Source organism: Podarcis erhardii, assembly GCF_964252035.2.
Source record: "Podarcis erhardii genome assembly, chromosome: 1".
Classification (NCBI taxonomy): Eukaryota; Metazoa; Chordata; class Lepidosauria; order Squamata; family Lacertidae; genus Podarcis; species Podarcis erhardii.
Window position 1 is genome coordinate 10,761,599 of NC_138497.1, and position 13,527 is coordinate 10,775,125.

At 48.7% G+C, this 13,527-nt stretch overlaps 1 protein-coding gene across 6 annotated transcripts in view; it reads left to right on the forward strand.

Moving 5' to 3' along the window:
* The window catches only part of SYNE2 (spectrin repeat containing nuclear envelope protein 2), a 250,960-nt gene that overhangs the window by 23,866 nt on the left and 213,567 nt on the right, over window positions 1-13,527 (forward strand). For all 6 annotated transcript variants that reach the window (XM_081857037.1, XM_081857038.1, XM_081857039.1 and 3 more), the window contains exon 3: window positions 13,354-13,415. In XM_081857037.1, the coding sequence (XP_081713163.1) occupies window positions 13,354-13,415 (62 nt within the window). The remainder of the gene's footprint in view (window positions 1-13,353; window positions 13,416-13,527) is intronic.

A 13,527-nucleotide genomic window follows, 5' to 3' on the forward strand; every position in this document is an offset into this window, starting at 1 on the left:
TGAACCTGTTTGCTCTGGTGTAACCGCTCCGCCGTTGTTTAAATACCAGATTCTCCTTTCCTTTTCAAGAAAGGGAAATAGTTTCAGGTGTGGCTCCTTTGCCAACAAAGAGCACCGCACCCTCCTCTTTCAACAGAAATAGAGAGATAAGACTCAGGGATGGGGAAACAGGTAACAAATTCCATAGTGAGTCACAGCATGTTTCTGAATTCTCCTGGGCTGCTATGCAACCAGCTTGAAGAATGCAAAAAAATACCGTACGGAGCTGATTCTGTGGCCTCGTCCTCTTACAAATCAACGCAGCAATGGAAAATCCCTGCAGGTAGAAAAGTAGGTGCTTCACTTGCAACCCTGGCAGGCTAGGTTTCTAGGTGAAAGGATTTGCTGGAGGGTGGGATTCTCATCATGTGAACTTGTGGCTAAAGTGGGCACACAACACAGTTTGACTTCCCCAGCGATGGCTACTCCTAAGTGAATGAGGCAGAGTCTCCAATAGAGCACGGATTTGCTCTCACTTCGAGGGCCTCATTGCCTCCTGAGAGGAAGACCTTTCATTGCCTACAGACAGCCACCCAATCTTAAACAACTCTTAACCCACAATAATACTACTACCAGACTTAACACAGACACTGGCACCAGAGCCTGCAATAAACCCAGATGCCAACTTTGCTGCCACATACACCCGGACAACACCATTACTGGCCCCAACAACATCACACATACCATCTCGGGACTATTTAATTGCTCATCCTCTAACATTGTGTATGCCATCAAATGCCAACAGTGTCCTTCAGCTCTCTATATTGGACAAACAGGCCAAACCTTACGCCAAAGGATAAACGGACATAAATCTGACATCAGGAATCACAAGACAGAGAAACCAGTAGGAGAACACTTCAATCTCCCAGGACATTCTATACAAGATCTCAAAGTAGCTGTTCTATTACAAAGGAATTTCAGAAATAGACTGGAAAGAGAAGCTGCTGAATTGCAACTTATTACCAAACTTAAAACCATGGAGAGACCTGGTCTGAACAAAGACATTGGATTCTTATCTCATTATACATGACAAAGCCATTTTTCACCTTCTCACCCCTTGCTTTTTCCTGTAAGACCTATTGCAGTGGTTAAGAGTCGTCAACAGGCTCATCACAGCTATCTGCCAATCACCCATTCCCACCACCCTTCTGAGTAATACCCCTCCCCACCTTCTCACTATATAGAAGGGTCTGGGGACTTCTGTTTCAGTGTATCTGAAGAAGTGTGCATGCACACGAAAGCTCATACCTAGAACTAACTTAGTTGGTCTTTAAGGTGCTACTGGAAGGATTTTTTAAATTTTGTTTTGACTATGGCAGACCAACACGGCTACCTATTTGTAACTGCCTCCTGAGAAACTTTCTGGGGGCCGCTTGCCAGAGGGCGGGCAGGGCCCGAGGCACAAGTGGGCATAGCAATGGGTGCAAATTTGACATTTGCACAGCATGTTAGTTTCTGCATCTCCCCTCTCCCGCAATCTTCCATCTCTGCAAACAAGAGGCATTATCACAGTTCAAAGACATAGGGCAAGGGCATCTGCTTTCCACGCAGAAGGTCTCAGGTTCAACTTCCAGCATCTCCAGGTAGGGCTGGGAAAGATTGCTGCCTAGAACTCTGGAGAGCTGCTTCCGGTCAGTGTAGGCAACACTGAGCTAGATGGGCTAATGGTCTGGCTCATAAGCCAGTTTCCTATGTTCCTATATCAGCCAGGCAAGAACAGTCGAGGAAGGTGGCAAGGAGAGTTGTGGAGGCTTGAGAATACAGTGGTACCTCAGGTTACATACGCTTCAGGTTACAGACTCCGCTAACCCATAAATAGTGCTTCAGGTTAAGAACTTTGCTTCAGGATGAGAACAGAAATCATGCTTTGGTGGTGCGGCGGCAGCAGGAGGCCCCATTAACTAAAGTGGTGCTTCAGGTTAAGAACAGTTTCAGGTTAAGAATGGACCTCCGGAACGAATTAAGTACTTAACCTGAGGTACCACTGTAGTCCAAAGTCCATAGAGAAGCTGAGAAGGCTTGAGGCTTCTCCCCGCTGCTCTAGATTATATAGAATCATAGCATCGTACAGTTTGAAGGGACCACTTGGGTCATGTAATCCAACCTCCTGGAATGTAGGAATCTTTTTTGCCCAGAGGGCAGGACTCGAACCCATGTCCCTGAAATGGAGAGTCTAATGCACTACCTCCTGGGAACCTTCATTTCCCCCTGCTGCACCCGTGGAAGTGCCTTCTCCCCTCAGCGCTTCTCAACGAGCCTTTTCATTCTTTCACCCCAATTTTTTTTGGCTTCCAGCATGGGGTGGTGGTGAGGAACCTTTCTTGGTTTCGGGCTGCATTCTCTCATGCCTGATAGTTCAGTCGGTAGAGCATGAGATGCCGACTCTCAGGGTTGTGGGTTCGAGCCCTGCGTTCTGCAAAACGTTCCTGCATTGCAGGGGGCTGAACTAGACGACTCTCGTGGGCCCATCCGACTCTGCGATTCTAGGCCTTCTGGGGCTGCATGCCGTCGGTGGGTGGGGCCAGCAGCAAAAGTGGGTGGAGCAAAGCAGACATTACACTTTCCCTTGCATGGCAGGGCCTGGGTCTCTCAGCCTTGCTTCTCAGGCTAGATGGAACAGAAGCATACCCAGAAAGCTGCCTTATGTTGAACCAGACCGCTGGCTTGTCCAGATCACTAATGTCTGTGCCAGGTGTGGGGACCCATTGGCCCTCAAGATTAGGGTTACCAGATATCCCCGGTTTCCGGGGCCAGTCCCCAGATTTGCAAATCTGTCCCCAAGAAACATGCAACACATCATATATGGGGACTTCTGGAGAGGAAAAATGGCGGGCGCCATGGCAGCGAGCAGCTCCTGAAGCCAGCCAGAGCCAACTGCGCAACCAGGCTGGCTCCGGGCTGCTGACTGCCGCTGCCGCCACCACTGCCAAAGGGAAACTGGGGACATCTGGTGGTACAGATCTCCTGCCCCCTTTGTTTTGGCTGATCGGGGGAGGCTCGGGAGTCGCGGGCGGCCAGCCGTTGCCCAGTTTTTTAAAAAAACCTCTGCGCATTTATGTTTCACAGGGTGCGAAAGAAGGGCTTTGCACCTTGCTTGGCAGAGAAACTGTGTGCCTTGCACCCCTCCTCAGCAACAGCCACCCGCCCGCGACTCCCGAGGCCCCCCCCCCGATCTGTCAAAACAAAGGGAGAAGGGGGCAGGAGTTTGGGGAAGGCTCAGGAGTCACGGACGGGTGGTGTGCCGTTGCCCAGTTTTTTAAAAACTCTGCACATTAATGTTTCACAGGGTGCAAAAGAAGGGCCTTGCACCTTTATACAATATGCGTGTGTGCTTGGGCCCAGGGTCTTTTGCCTCACCATCCCCACTACTGACTCCCTGTTGCTACTCAGTTGTTGTTTTTTTAAAGTGTCCCCGGATTCACTGAAAAAAATCTGGAAACCCAACTCCCGATGTTGCTGAACTACAGCTCCCATCTCCCTTTGCCATTGCCCAGGCTTGGGCTGATGGGAATTGTAGTTCAGCAGCTGGAGGGACAACGGTTCCCCACTCCTAGTCTACGCTGAGTGGCAGGGGCTCTCTAGAGTCCCAGGTAAGAGTCTTTCCCCACCCTCTAGCTCATAGCGGTCAACCGTCCCTTATTTGGTGGGAAAGTCCCTTATCCCAGCGCCGTGACCCGCTGCTGTCCCTTATTGATGATGTCCCTTAAATTTCCCAGGTTTCAAAGGAAGCAGCTCCTCTCCCAGGGAGGAGGGAGGCTCCAACTGTGTTGCTTGACTGTGTTGCTCACCCAATAAGGAGTCTAAGAACGACTGGGGGGTGGAGCTTGCATGCCTTGTGCCCATCAAATCAGCCGCATTGCCTGGGGACTCGCCTTTGCTCAGCGCTTCCCAGCGGAGAGGGGACGGTAGTTTCCCTTGCCGCATCCCCTTTGCCAGGTTGCTGCGCTGTGGGAACCACTGCTTGAGGCTTCGTTTGGCTGCTGGCTGGGCTTTCTGCCTTTGGCTCAGAGGGGCTCAGAAGTTGAACATACCTGTGCTCTGAAAATCCCTTATTTTGGCTGCTAATCCCTTATTTTTGAGGCTGCTGGTCCCTTATTTTCAAATCTGTAAGTTGACAGCTATGCTCTAGCTGGATAATCCCTCTTCCCAGGGAACTCTGGGAATTTTAGCCCTAAGGGTGCAGGGGGGGCCTTCGAATCCAAGCTGTTGGATTTTTGCTGTCCTGCAAGAGTTCTCCATGGGAGTGAGTGGCTGCGGGATTGTGGAGACTGATAAGCCGTCCACCAAACACCTTCCTCCCTCCTGTTCCTATGGCTACTAAGCCTTGGCGTGCCAGAGGAGGGGGGGTGAGGTGGGAGGGGGGCAGCAGGTGTGAGCAAGCCTGTGCAGGATTTACTGATCCAATTTGCACACTATTGCCAGTGCGTAATTCCCCCTTCTTAACCTATTTAATTCTCATGATCGGGTGCCAATTCTGACAGGCATTGAGAGAAGTTAGCTAGCGAAGCAGGCACTACTATTCTCCATCCCAGAAGGGGGAATGACAACACAGCAGCAGAAAACGAAACGCGTGTTGGAAAAGTTGAAATCAAATCATTGTTTTCAAAGGTGGGTGCCCCTAGGTGAAAAAGCGGAATAATTTTATTTTATTTTATTTTTTAGTTGAGGTTACATCACACTGTTGATCTTGCGGTGTTGTCAGATTGGCCCGGCTCCAGAAATAACAAGATCACAAAACATTACTTCCATTCCGTCAGTTCTTAGAGGGCATAATTGCAAATCTTCGTGCGGCAGATTAGGATGCATGTTGTTCTGTGGCCTTCTTCTCTCGCCTCCTTAGTGGGGAAGGGTTATGCAGTGCTAGAAGCCCACACGATACAGGAAAAAGTCCCAAATTCAGTTTAGCAGCAGTGATGGCTTTAGGAACTTCCAGAATGTCAATATTTAGCCAGAGGGATTCCTATGCATATCAGAACTGTAGGTTGGTGCAGTTAAATGGAAATTGAGCCACTTTGGTGCCCTAACACACCTACAGTGGTACCTCAGGTTAAGTACTTAATTCGTTCCGGAGGTCCGTTCTTAACCTGAAACTGTCCTTAACCTGAAGCACCACTTTAGCTAATGGGACCTCCCGCTGCCGCCGTGCCGCCGGAGCACGATTTTCTCACCCTGAAGCAAAGTTCTTAACCCAAGGTACTATTTCTGGGTTAGCGGAGTCTGTAACCTGAAGCATACGTAACCTGAAGCGTATGTAACCCGAGGTACCGCTGTATTTTTTTTTAAAAAAAGGTGTTCTTGTTATTTGGAAAGTGATGGTTTGATGCATTGAAATGCGTGAGATGAACTAATGAATAATGGGAATACCCTGTAAACACCTTGCAATCAAAAAAGGATGACTACTCATTGCCCTATAACTTCCCCCAAAACAAATCAGAATAAACACTCAATAAAAGCTAGACTTTGTGCAGCTACTGTATAAGCTGGGATAGCTCAATATGCAGTGGCGTAGCGTGGGGGGTGCAGGGGGGGCTGGGCGCAACATCTGGGGGGGGCCACTCTCGCCGCCTCCGGAGTCTCCGAAGAGCCTCGGGCGCAGGCTGTAGCAGAGCCCCATGTCTCGTGGAACTGACGAGCTGTGTGCGTTTCAGGGCTGAAGGCGTCCAGCAGGCAGCGGCTCTCAGCGCTCGCCGCGGTCCCCGCGCGTCAGGGCCACGGAGGGCGCGCCAGGCAGCCCCTCCTCACAGCCCCGCCGCCACCGCTGCTGCTGCTGCAGCAGCAGCTGCTGGGCCATGTTGCATTTTCCTCGCCTCTCTGCCCTCCTCCTCCTCCGGGCAAGCGGCGTCGTTTGGGCGGCAGCGCCAGCGGCAACTCGCCTCAGATCACCTGACACAGACCCGCCGCCGCCGCCGTGGCTACCTTACCGTAAATACCCCAGCCCAGGCAGCACCAAGAAGAAGCTGGCAGTGGTGGCAGGTTAGGGGTTAGGGGCGCAAATTACTTGCCTTGCCCCAGGTGCTGACAACCCACGCTACGCCGCTGTCAGTATGGAAAACCCCTGAACGTCCTCGGCCCTTTATACCCGAAGGAGCGCCTCCAGCTCCTTCGTCCAGCCCGGACACTGAGGTCCAGCTCCAAGGGAAGGAGAAGAATGCCATCTTTCCTTAATTTCGCTTTTTAAATGGACAGGTGCACAGCCTGATCTGTTGTGCTTTGCCTCTGATCCTGAGCTGGAGCACAGGGAGAGCTGCATGAAGCTGAGACGGAATGTATTTGTTTTAGGTCGGTTACATCGCGAAAACAACTAGGGCAAGATAAATCCAAGGTCATTTCCAGCCTTATTAAAATCGCCTGACACAAAGGGTCCATTCATCTGTCCTTTAGTCATAAAAAAGTCCTTTTTAATGAATCACATGATGGGAGGATCTGTGCTTTTGTAGAAAACTATTAAGCCCTGGAGTAGTTGTAGAATGGAATAGAGTAATATAACCGTGCCGAAAATGAATTGTGGTGCGGGAGCAGCTGCAGTGATTATTTAAATGGCATCAAATGCCCTAGATAGATAAAAATTGATTGCTGGATGGTACCAATCCCCCTGCCTGCTGAGTCAGCTGTTTGAACTGACGAGCAATTTCGGTGATTGACTTAGGCTGCAATCCTTTGCATGCTTATTTAGGAGGAGGAAGTCTCCTTACACGTGCTAGGACTTCCTTCTGAGTATTCATACCTAGGATTGTACCATTAGTTGTACTTGTAATAGTATAACCATGTTCCTTGCTTTCAACCCGGATACATTATAATTTATAACTTACTAAGATCAAGGAGAGAGCAGGGAAGAAAACCCAGAATAATCAACATTGCCTGTTAAGTTAGTAGGTAGCTGTGTTGGTCTGTCGTAGTCGAAACAAAAAAAAAATATTCCTTCCAGCAGCACCTTAAAGGTAAAGGCAAAGGGACCCCTGACCATTAGGTCCAGTCGTGGTCGACTCTGGGGTTGCGGCGCTCATCTCGCTTTATTGGCCGAGGGAGCCGGCGTACAGCTTCCAGGTCATGTGGCCAGCATGACTAAGCCGCTTCTGGCGAACCAGAGCAGCACACGGAAACGCCGTTTACCTTCCCGCCGGAGCGGTACCTATTTATCTACTTGCACTTTGACGTGCTTTTGAACTGCTAGGTTGGCAGGAGCAGGGACCGAGCAACGGGGATTTGAACTGCCGACCTTTTGATCGGCAAGTCCTAGGCTCTGTAGTTTAACCCACAGCGCCACCCGCGTCCTTAGAGACCAATGAAGTTTGTTATCGGTATGAGGTTTCGTGAAGAAGTGTGCATGCACACGAAAACTCATACCAATAACAAACTTACCGTATTTTTCGCACCATAGGACGCACCGGACAATAGGACGCACCTTGTTTTACAGGGGCGAGAACAAGAAAAAAAAATTCTCTCCCTCTCTGCCCAGCGCCCCTTCAGCGAAGCGGCAGGAGGCGCTGCGCAGAGAGGGGGAGAATTTCCCCCCTCTTGTTTTCCCCCTCTAAAACAAGGTGCCGTTTAAGGGGCATTCAGACGCCTTCAGGCGGCTACCTTAGAAGCCTGGAGAGCGAGAGGGGTCGGTGCGCACCGACCCCTCTCACTCTCCAGGCTTCAGGTTCCTTTCGACCTGCTCTTTGGGGCTGGCGGGGGGAAGCCCACCACCAGCCCCAAAGAGCAGGTCGGGGATCAGCGCAAAGGCACGCGGCTATAGAGGCTCCTGCCAAAGCCGCATGTCACCTCTCCAGCCGGGAGAGGGTCGCTGGGGGCTTCTTTAGCCCCGCGCGCGCTCTCCCAGCTGGAGAGATGGCGCGCGGCTAAGGAGGCTGCTGCAATAGCTGCTTGTCACCTCTCCAGCTGGGAGAGGGTAAGCGGGGCTTTTTTAGCTCTGCACGCGCTCTCCCAGCTGGAGAGGTGGCGCGCGGCTATAGAGGCTCCTGCCATAGCCGCGTGTCACCTCTCCAGCCAGCAGAAGGTTGCGGGGCTATCCCGTCTTCGCTCCATAGGATGCACACACATTCCCCCTTCATTTTTGAAGGGGAAAAAGTGCATCCTATGGTGCGAAAAATACGGTAGTTGGTCTCGAAGGTGCTACTGAAAGGATTTTTTTTATTTTGTTTCGATTGCCTGTTAAGTAAAGGTAAAAGGTAAAGGACCCCTGGACGATTAAGTCCAGTCAAAGGCGACTATGGGGTTGTGGCGCTCATCTCACTTTCAGGCCAAGGGAGCCATCGTTTGTCCACAGGCAGCTTTCCAGGTCATGGGGCCAGCATGACTAAACCACTTCTGGCGCAACAGAGGACCATGACGGAAACCAGAGTGTACAGAGACGCCGTTTACCTTCCCGTCACAGCGCTACCTATTTATCTACTTGCACTGGCCTGCTTTCACATTGCTAGGTTGGCAGGAGCTGGGATAGAGCAATGGGAGCTCACCCCATTGCGGGGTTTAGAACCACCAACCTTCTGATCAGCAAGCCCAAGAGACTCAAGCCCAGCAAGCCCAAGCCACCCGCATCCCTGCAACTTGGGTCCCATCCACACCACACGTTTAAAGTGCATTGCATCACCAAAATAATACTAGGAGCTGTAGTTTACCCCTCACAGAGCTGCAATTCCCGACACCTTTAACAAACTAGAGTTCCCAGGATCCTTTGTTGTGGAGGAAATGTGCTTTAAATGTGCATCAAGGTGGGTACGCAGCCATGCTCTCTATGCCTCTTTCCAGAAGTGAGGCTACCTTGCAAATCTCTGCACAGCATTATAACCAAGACAGTGCCTTCTCTGTTGCAGTCGGTGCCCTCTGACACGGACATCCATGTGTGGGGAGGGTAAGGGGTCGGCTCCCACCCAGTGAACCATAATTCCCAGATGCCTAGCTTTTCATTTTTGTTTAGGAATCTGTTTCTAGCATTTGTAGAACCTGGGATACAAGGCAAAATTTACAGGCACTTTCAGTGTTTTACTTATCCATCCTCCTGGGAACGTTCCTGCAGAATCCTCAAGATTCCGATGGTCTTGGCTAATCTCAAGACTAGACTATCTCAGGAGAAGTAACGCTTGCCCTTTAAAGGGACCAGTCTTGAGTTGGCATGGAAGGATCTTAAATTCAGTTCTCCACCGTTCTGCAGCAATTTATGGTTTCTTTCTTTTCTTTTAAAATCACAATGAAAATTCTTCAGCATTTCAGGGCGAAGTTCTCCTGATAAATAATTTTTTTGTCTGCAATTTTGTCTAACACACACATGTTTGCAAGCATTTTTTTCTGAATGTCACACATTTTTGTATGCCATTTTCACTGATACAGTGGTATCTTGGTTTTTGAATGCCTCCGTTGATGAATAGTTCGATTTTTGAAATTGAACCGGAAACGCGGCTTCTGTTTTGAGTTTTCCATTTTAGGCTTCCATACTGAGTTTTCAGTTTTCGACTGTTTCGGAACTCGAACGGTCTTCCGGAACAGATTACATTCGAAAACCAAAGTACCACTGTATATTCATTTTTAAGCACAATTTCCCCTAGCATGCATTTGTATAAATGCTGACTGGTTGGAGAACTGAAGCAGAAAATTCAGAGAAGTGCAAATTTTGAAGGATGGCTGTTTCCCCACTTTTAGTATTGTTTCAGAAACTGTCAATTTGATAGATTCAGCTTTAAATGTGAACTGAATTGTATTTCCTCCCCATCCCGAGTACTGAGTATTTATTTTTCCTTAACAGCCCCCATCTTTACCTGGGTGGTTGGTCCAAGTTTGAGGTCTGGCACAGTGGCATTCAACTAATGCGCCCCTTCAGTGCAAGGATTTCCACTTGTGTATTTCCCCCCTCCCCTGCAAATCTGCTCCAGAGGGTTGTGGGGAACCTCTAGAATAATAATAAATACTAATAATTTATTTAAACCCCGCTCCTCTGGCTGGGTTTCCCCAGCCACTCTGGGCGGCTTCCAACAGAATATTAAAATACAATAGTCCATTAAACATTAAAAACTTCCCTAAACAGGGCTGCCTTCAGATGTCTTCTAAAAGTCTGGTAGTTGTTTATCTCTTTGACATCTGGTGGGAGGGCGGGTGCCACTTCCGAGAAGGCCCTCTGCCTGGTTCCCTGTAACCTCACTTCTCGCAGTGAGGGAACCGCCAGAAGGCCCTCAGCACTGGACCTCAGTGTCTGGGCAGAACGATGGAGGTGGAGACACTCCTTCAGGTATACTGGACTGAGGCCGTTTAGGGCTTTAAAGGTCAGCACCAATACTTTGAATTGTGCTCGGAAACGTACTGGGAGCCAATGTAGATCTTTCTACATTGTGATCTCGGCGGCTGCTCCCAGTCACCAGTCTAGCTGCCGCATTCTGGATTAGTTGTAGTTTCCGGGTCACCTTCAAAGGTAGTCCCACATAGAGCGCATTGCAGTAGTCCAAGCGAGAGATAACCAGAGCATGCACTACTCTGGCAAGACAGTCTGCGGGCAGGTAGGGTCTCAGCCTGCGTACCAGATGGAGCTTATAAACAGCTGCCCTGGACACAGAATTGACCTGTGCTTCCATGGACAGCTATGAGCCCAGAATGACTCCCAGGCTGCACACCTGGTCCTTCTGGGGCACAGTTACCCCATTCAGGACCAGGGGGTCCTCCACACCTTGTTTAGGGCAGAGGGGAGGAGAAGAGGGGTTAACATTCCATAGCTCACCCAGAAATCTTTGTGGTGATAAAATGTTTATGTAGCGCTGCCTTGGATACAGGCCATTCTATTCTTTTCTCTCTTCTCTCGGAAGAGAAGACCAAGGAACAATATGTTATCTGCAATTGTTGTTGTTGTTTAGTCGTTTAGTCGTGTCCGACTCTTCGTGACCCCATGGACCAGAGCACGCCAGGCACTTCTGTCTTCCACTGCCTCCCGCAGTTTGGTCAGACTCATGTTTGTGGCTTCGAGAACACTGTCCACCCATCTCGTCCTCTGTCGTCCCCTTCTCCTTGTGCCCTCCATCTTTCCCAACATCAGGGTCTTTTCCAGGGAGTCTTCTCTTCTCATGAGGTGGCCAAAGTATTGGAGCCTCAGCTTCAGGATCTGTTCTTCCAGTGAGCACTCAGGGCTGGTTTCCTTAAGAATGGATGCGTTTGATCTTCTTGCAGTCCATGGGACTCTCAAGAGTCTCCTCCAGCACCATAATTCAAAAGCATCAGTTCTTTGGCGATCAGCCTTCTTTATGGTCCAGCTCTCACTTCCATACATCGCTACTGGGAAAACAATAGCTTTTACTATACGGGCCTTTGTTGGCAAGGTGATGTCTCTTATCTACGAATACATCCTGTATAAAATTTTCCCTGGAAAGGAGGAGTGTGGATATTATCTCAACGGCAATGGCAGTAGAGGGGCTGTTTAGCCCTTTCTCCTCCAGTCATTTCCCACCTCACCTTCTCCTTCCCAGCTGATTTTCCACCCACAGGGAGATGTAGAGGTGATACTGTTACCTGTATCTTTGGAATAGCAGGTGAGGGTGTTTTTCCTTTTTTGCCATTTGGGACTGAAAAGTCCATTTTGCAGCAGGCCCCAAATGCCAGAGACCAAACGCGAACTTCCAGCTTCTATTGCTGAGAATTGCTTCGCTAATAATTTAATCCTTTACTTTGAACTGGGAACAAGATAATCCCTTGCAGTCCTTTGCATAACAAATGTTGACGACATGCAAATGAAATGCAAACCTCAATAGCTGCCTCAAGACTTCCTGGAGGTTTTTTAAAAAAACACTCTCTGACAACAGTCTAGCTAGCAAAGCGTTTAAGAAGGGCTTTCCAATTCTGTGTGTAAAATACTTTAAGCACTATTGATTATCAGGAGCAGACACTTGTAGCCAGACTCTGTAAACATGTTTTGTCTGAGGTAAGCCCTACTGAGCTCAATTGGATTTATTTCCCTTCAAGTTGTTTCGGATTACAGCTTGTGTTGTACGTGGTGGAAACCCAAGTTGGTTGAATCTGGGTCCCATTGATTTGAAAGGGAATTCCATTTCACACACTGAATCTAGATCTAACCTGCACACATGGCACAAAATCATTGTCTTGCCTTGGTAATGGACTGTATGAGAGCCAACAAACTGAGGCTCAATTCAGATAAGACTGGAGGCACTGTTAGTGGACACCCCAGACCAGATGGGTGGGAGATGGTCCACTCTTGATGAGGTTATACTTCCTCTGTAGGAGTGGGTTCGGAGCTTGGGGGTACTCCGGGATCCTCTTCCTGTTGCTTGAGGCTCAGGTGGCCTCAGTGGCGAGGAATGCCTTCCATCAGCTTTGGTTGGTGGCCCAGCTGCACCCCTATCTGGACTTAACTTCTGTCTATACCAGGGCCGGATTTAGGTTTGATGAGACCCTAAGCTACTGAAGGTAATGGGGCCCTTTACATGTCCAGCTGTCCTTTGTCAACAACAAATTTGGCTTTGGGAGAGAAGAACGAAAACAATTCTGATTTTTTTCCTAGTATAATTGGTGGCCTTTTTTTGTACTGTTATGTACTTAGTTGAATAGGATCCAAAATGCAGCAGTCTGATTGGTCCTAGAACAATAGGGTCCAAAAATGCAGCTGATTGGTCCTAGAACAATAGGATTCAGAATGCAGCAGTCTGATTGGCCCTAGAACAATGCAGCAGTCTGATTGGTCTGCAGGAGCCACCCAATCCAGCTCCAGGTGGAAGTGAATCCGCAACCTGATTGGCCTACAGGAGAATCCTGGAATTAGCCAGTCACGTGCAGCCCATTGTGTAAATAATGTATATAAGGCAGACATTCTGGGGGAACTTCCATTCCTCCTCACCACTATGAGCTGAATAAAGAGCATGAAATCCACTCTCGACTCCGAGTATATTTCATGTACTGATTTATTTATTTTTAAAGCCCTGGTGAAATGATAACTGTGGGTATTCTCAGTACGGAAAAATGTGATAATATATAATACGGCTGATGTAAAATTGAAGCAACATCTTATAATTATTAAATTTACATTAAGAAACAAGACAATTTTAACACCAGGGCACAGAAGAGCTGCAGGAAAGGTTTTTTTCAGTAACAGCTTGGGAGGGGGGGGGAATATTACAGTTGTTCCAAAATTTGTGAAGTGTGTGTGAGGAGCAGATATCAGATCACAAAGCACAGAGAAGGAGGAGGTTAGTATTTTCCTGCCACACCTGGCTCTCACAAGTTCTGCAGACCTGCTTTAAAGTTTTATTTAAAAGTATGTTTATCTTCTCCGTTCATGGGTGATTCTTCAATTTTGTTTTTTTTTTTTTGTTTTTTTTAACATAGTGGAGCAGGAGAACACGCAAAAGAGGACCTTCACAAGTTGGATCAACTCGCAGTTGGAAAAGGTAAGGGAATGTCCAGGGCTGGATTTAGGTTTGATGAGGTCCTAAGCTACTGAAGGTAATGGGGCCCTTTATATGTCCAGCTGTCCTTTGTCAGCAACAAATTGTCGCTGTT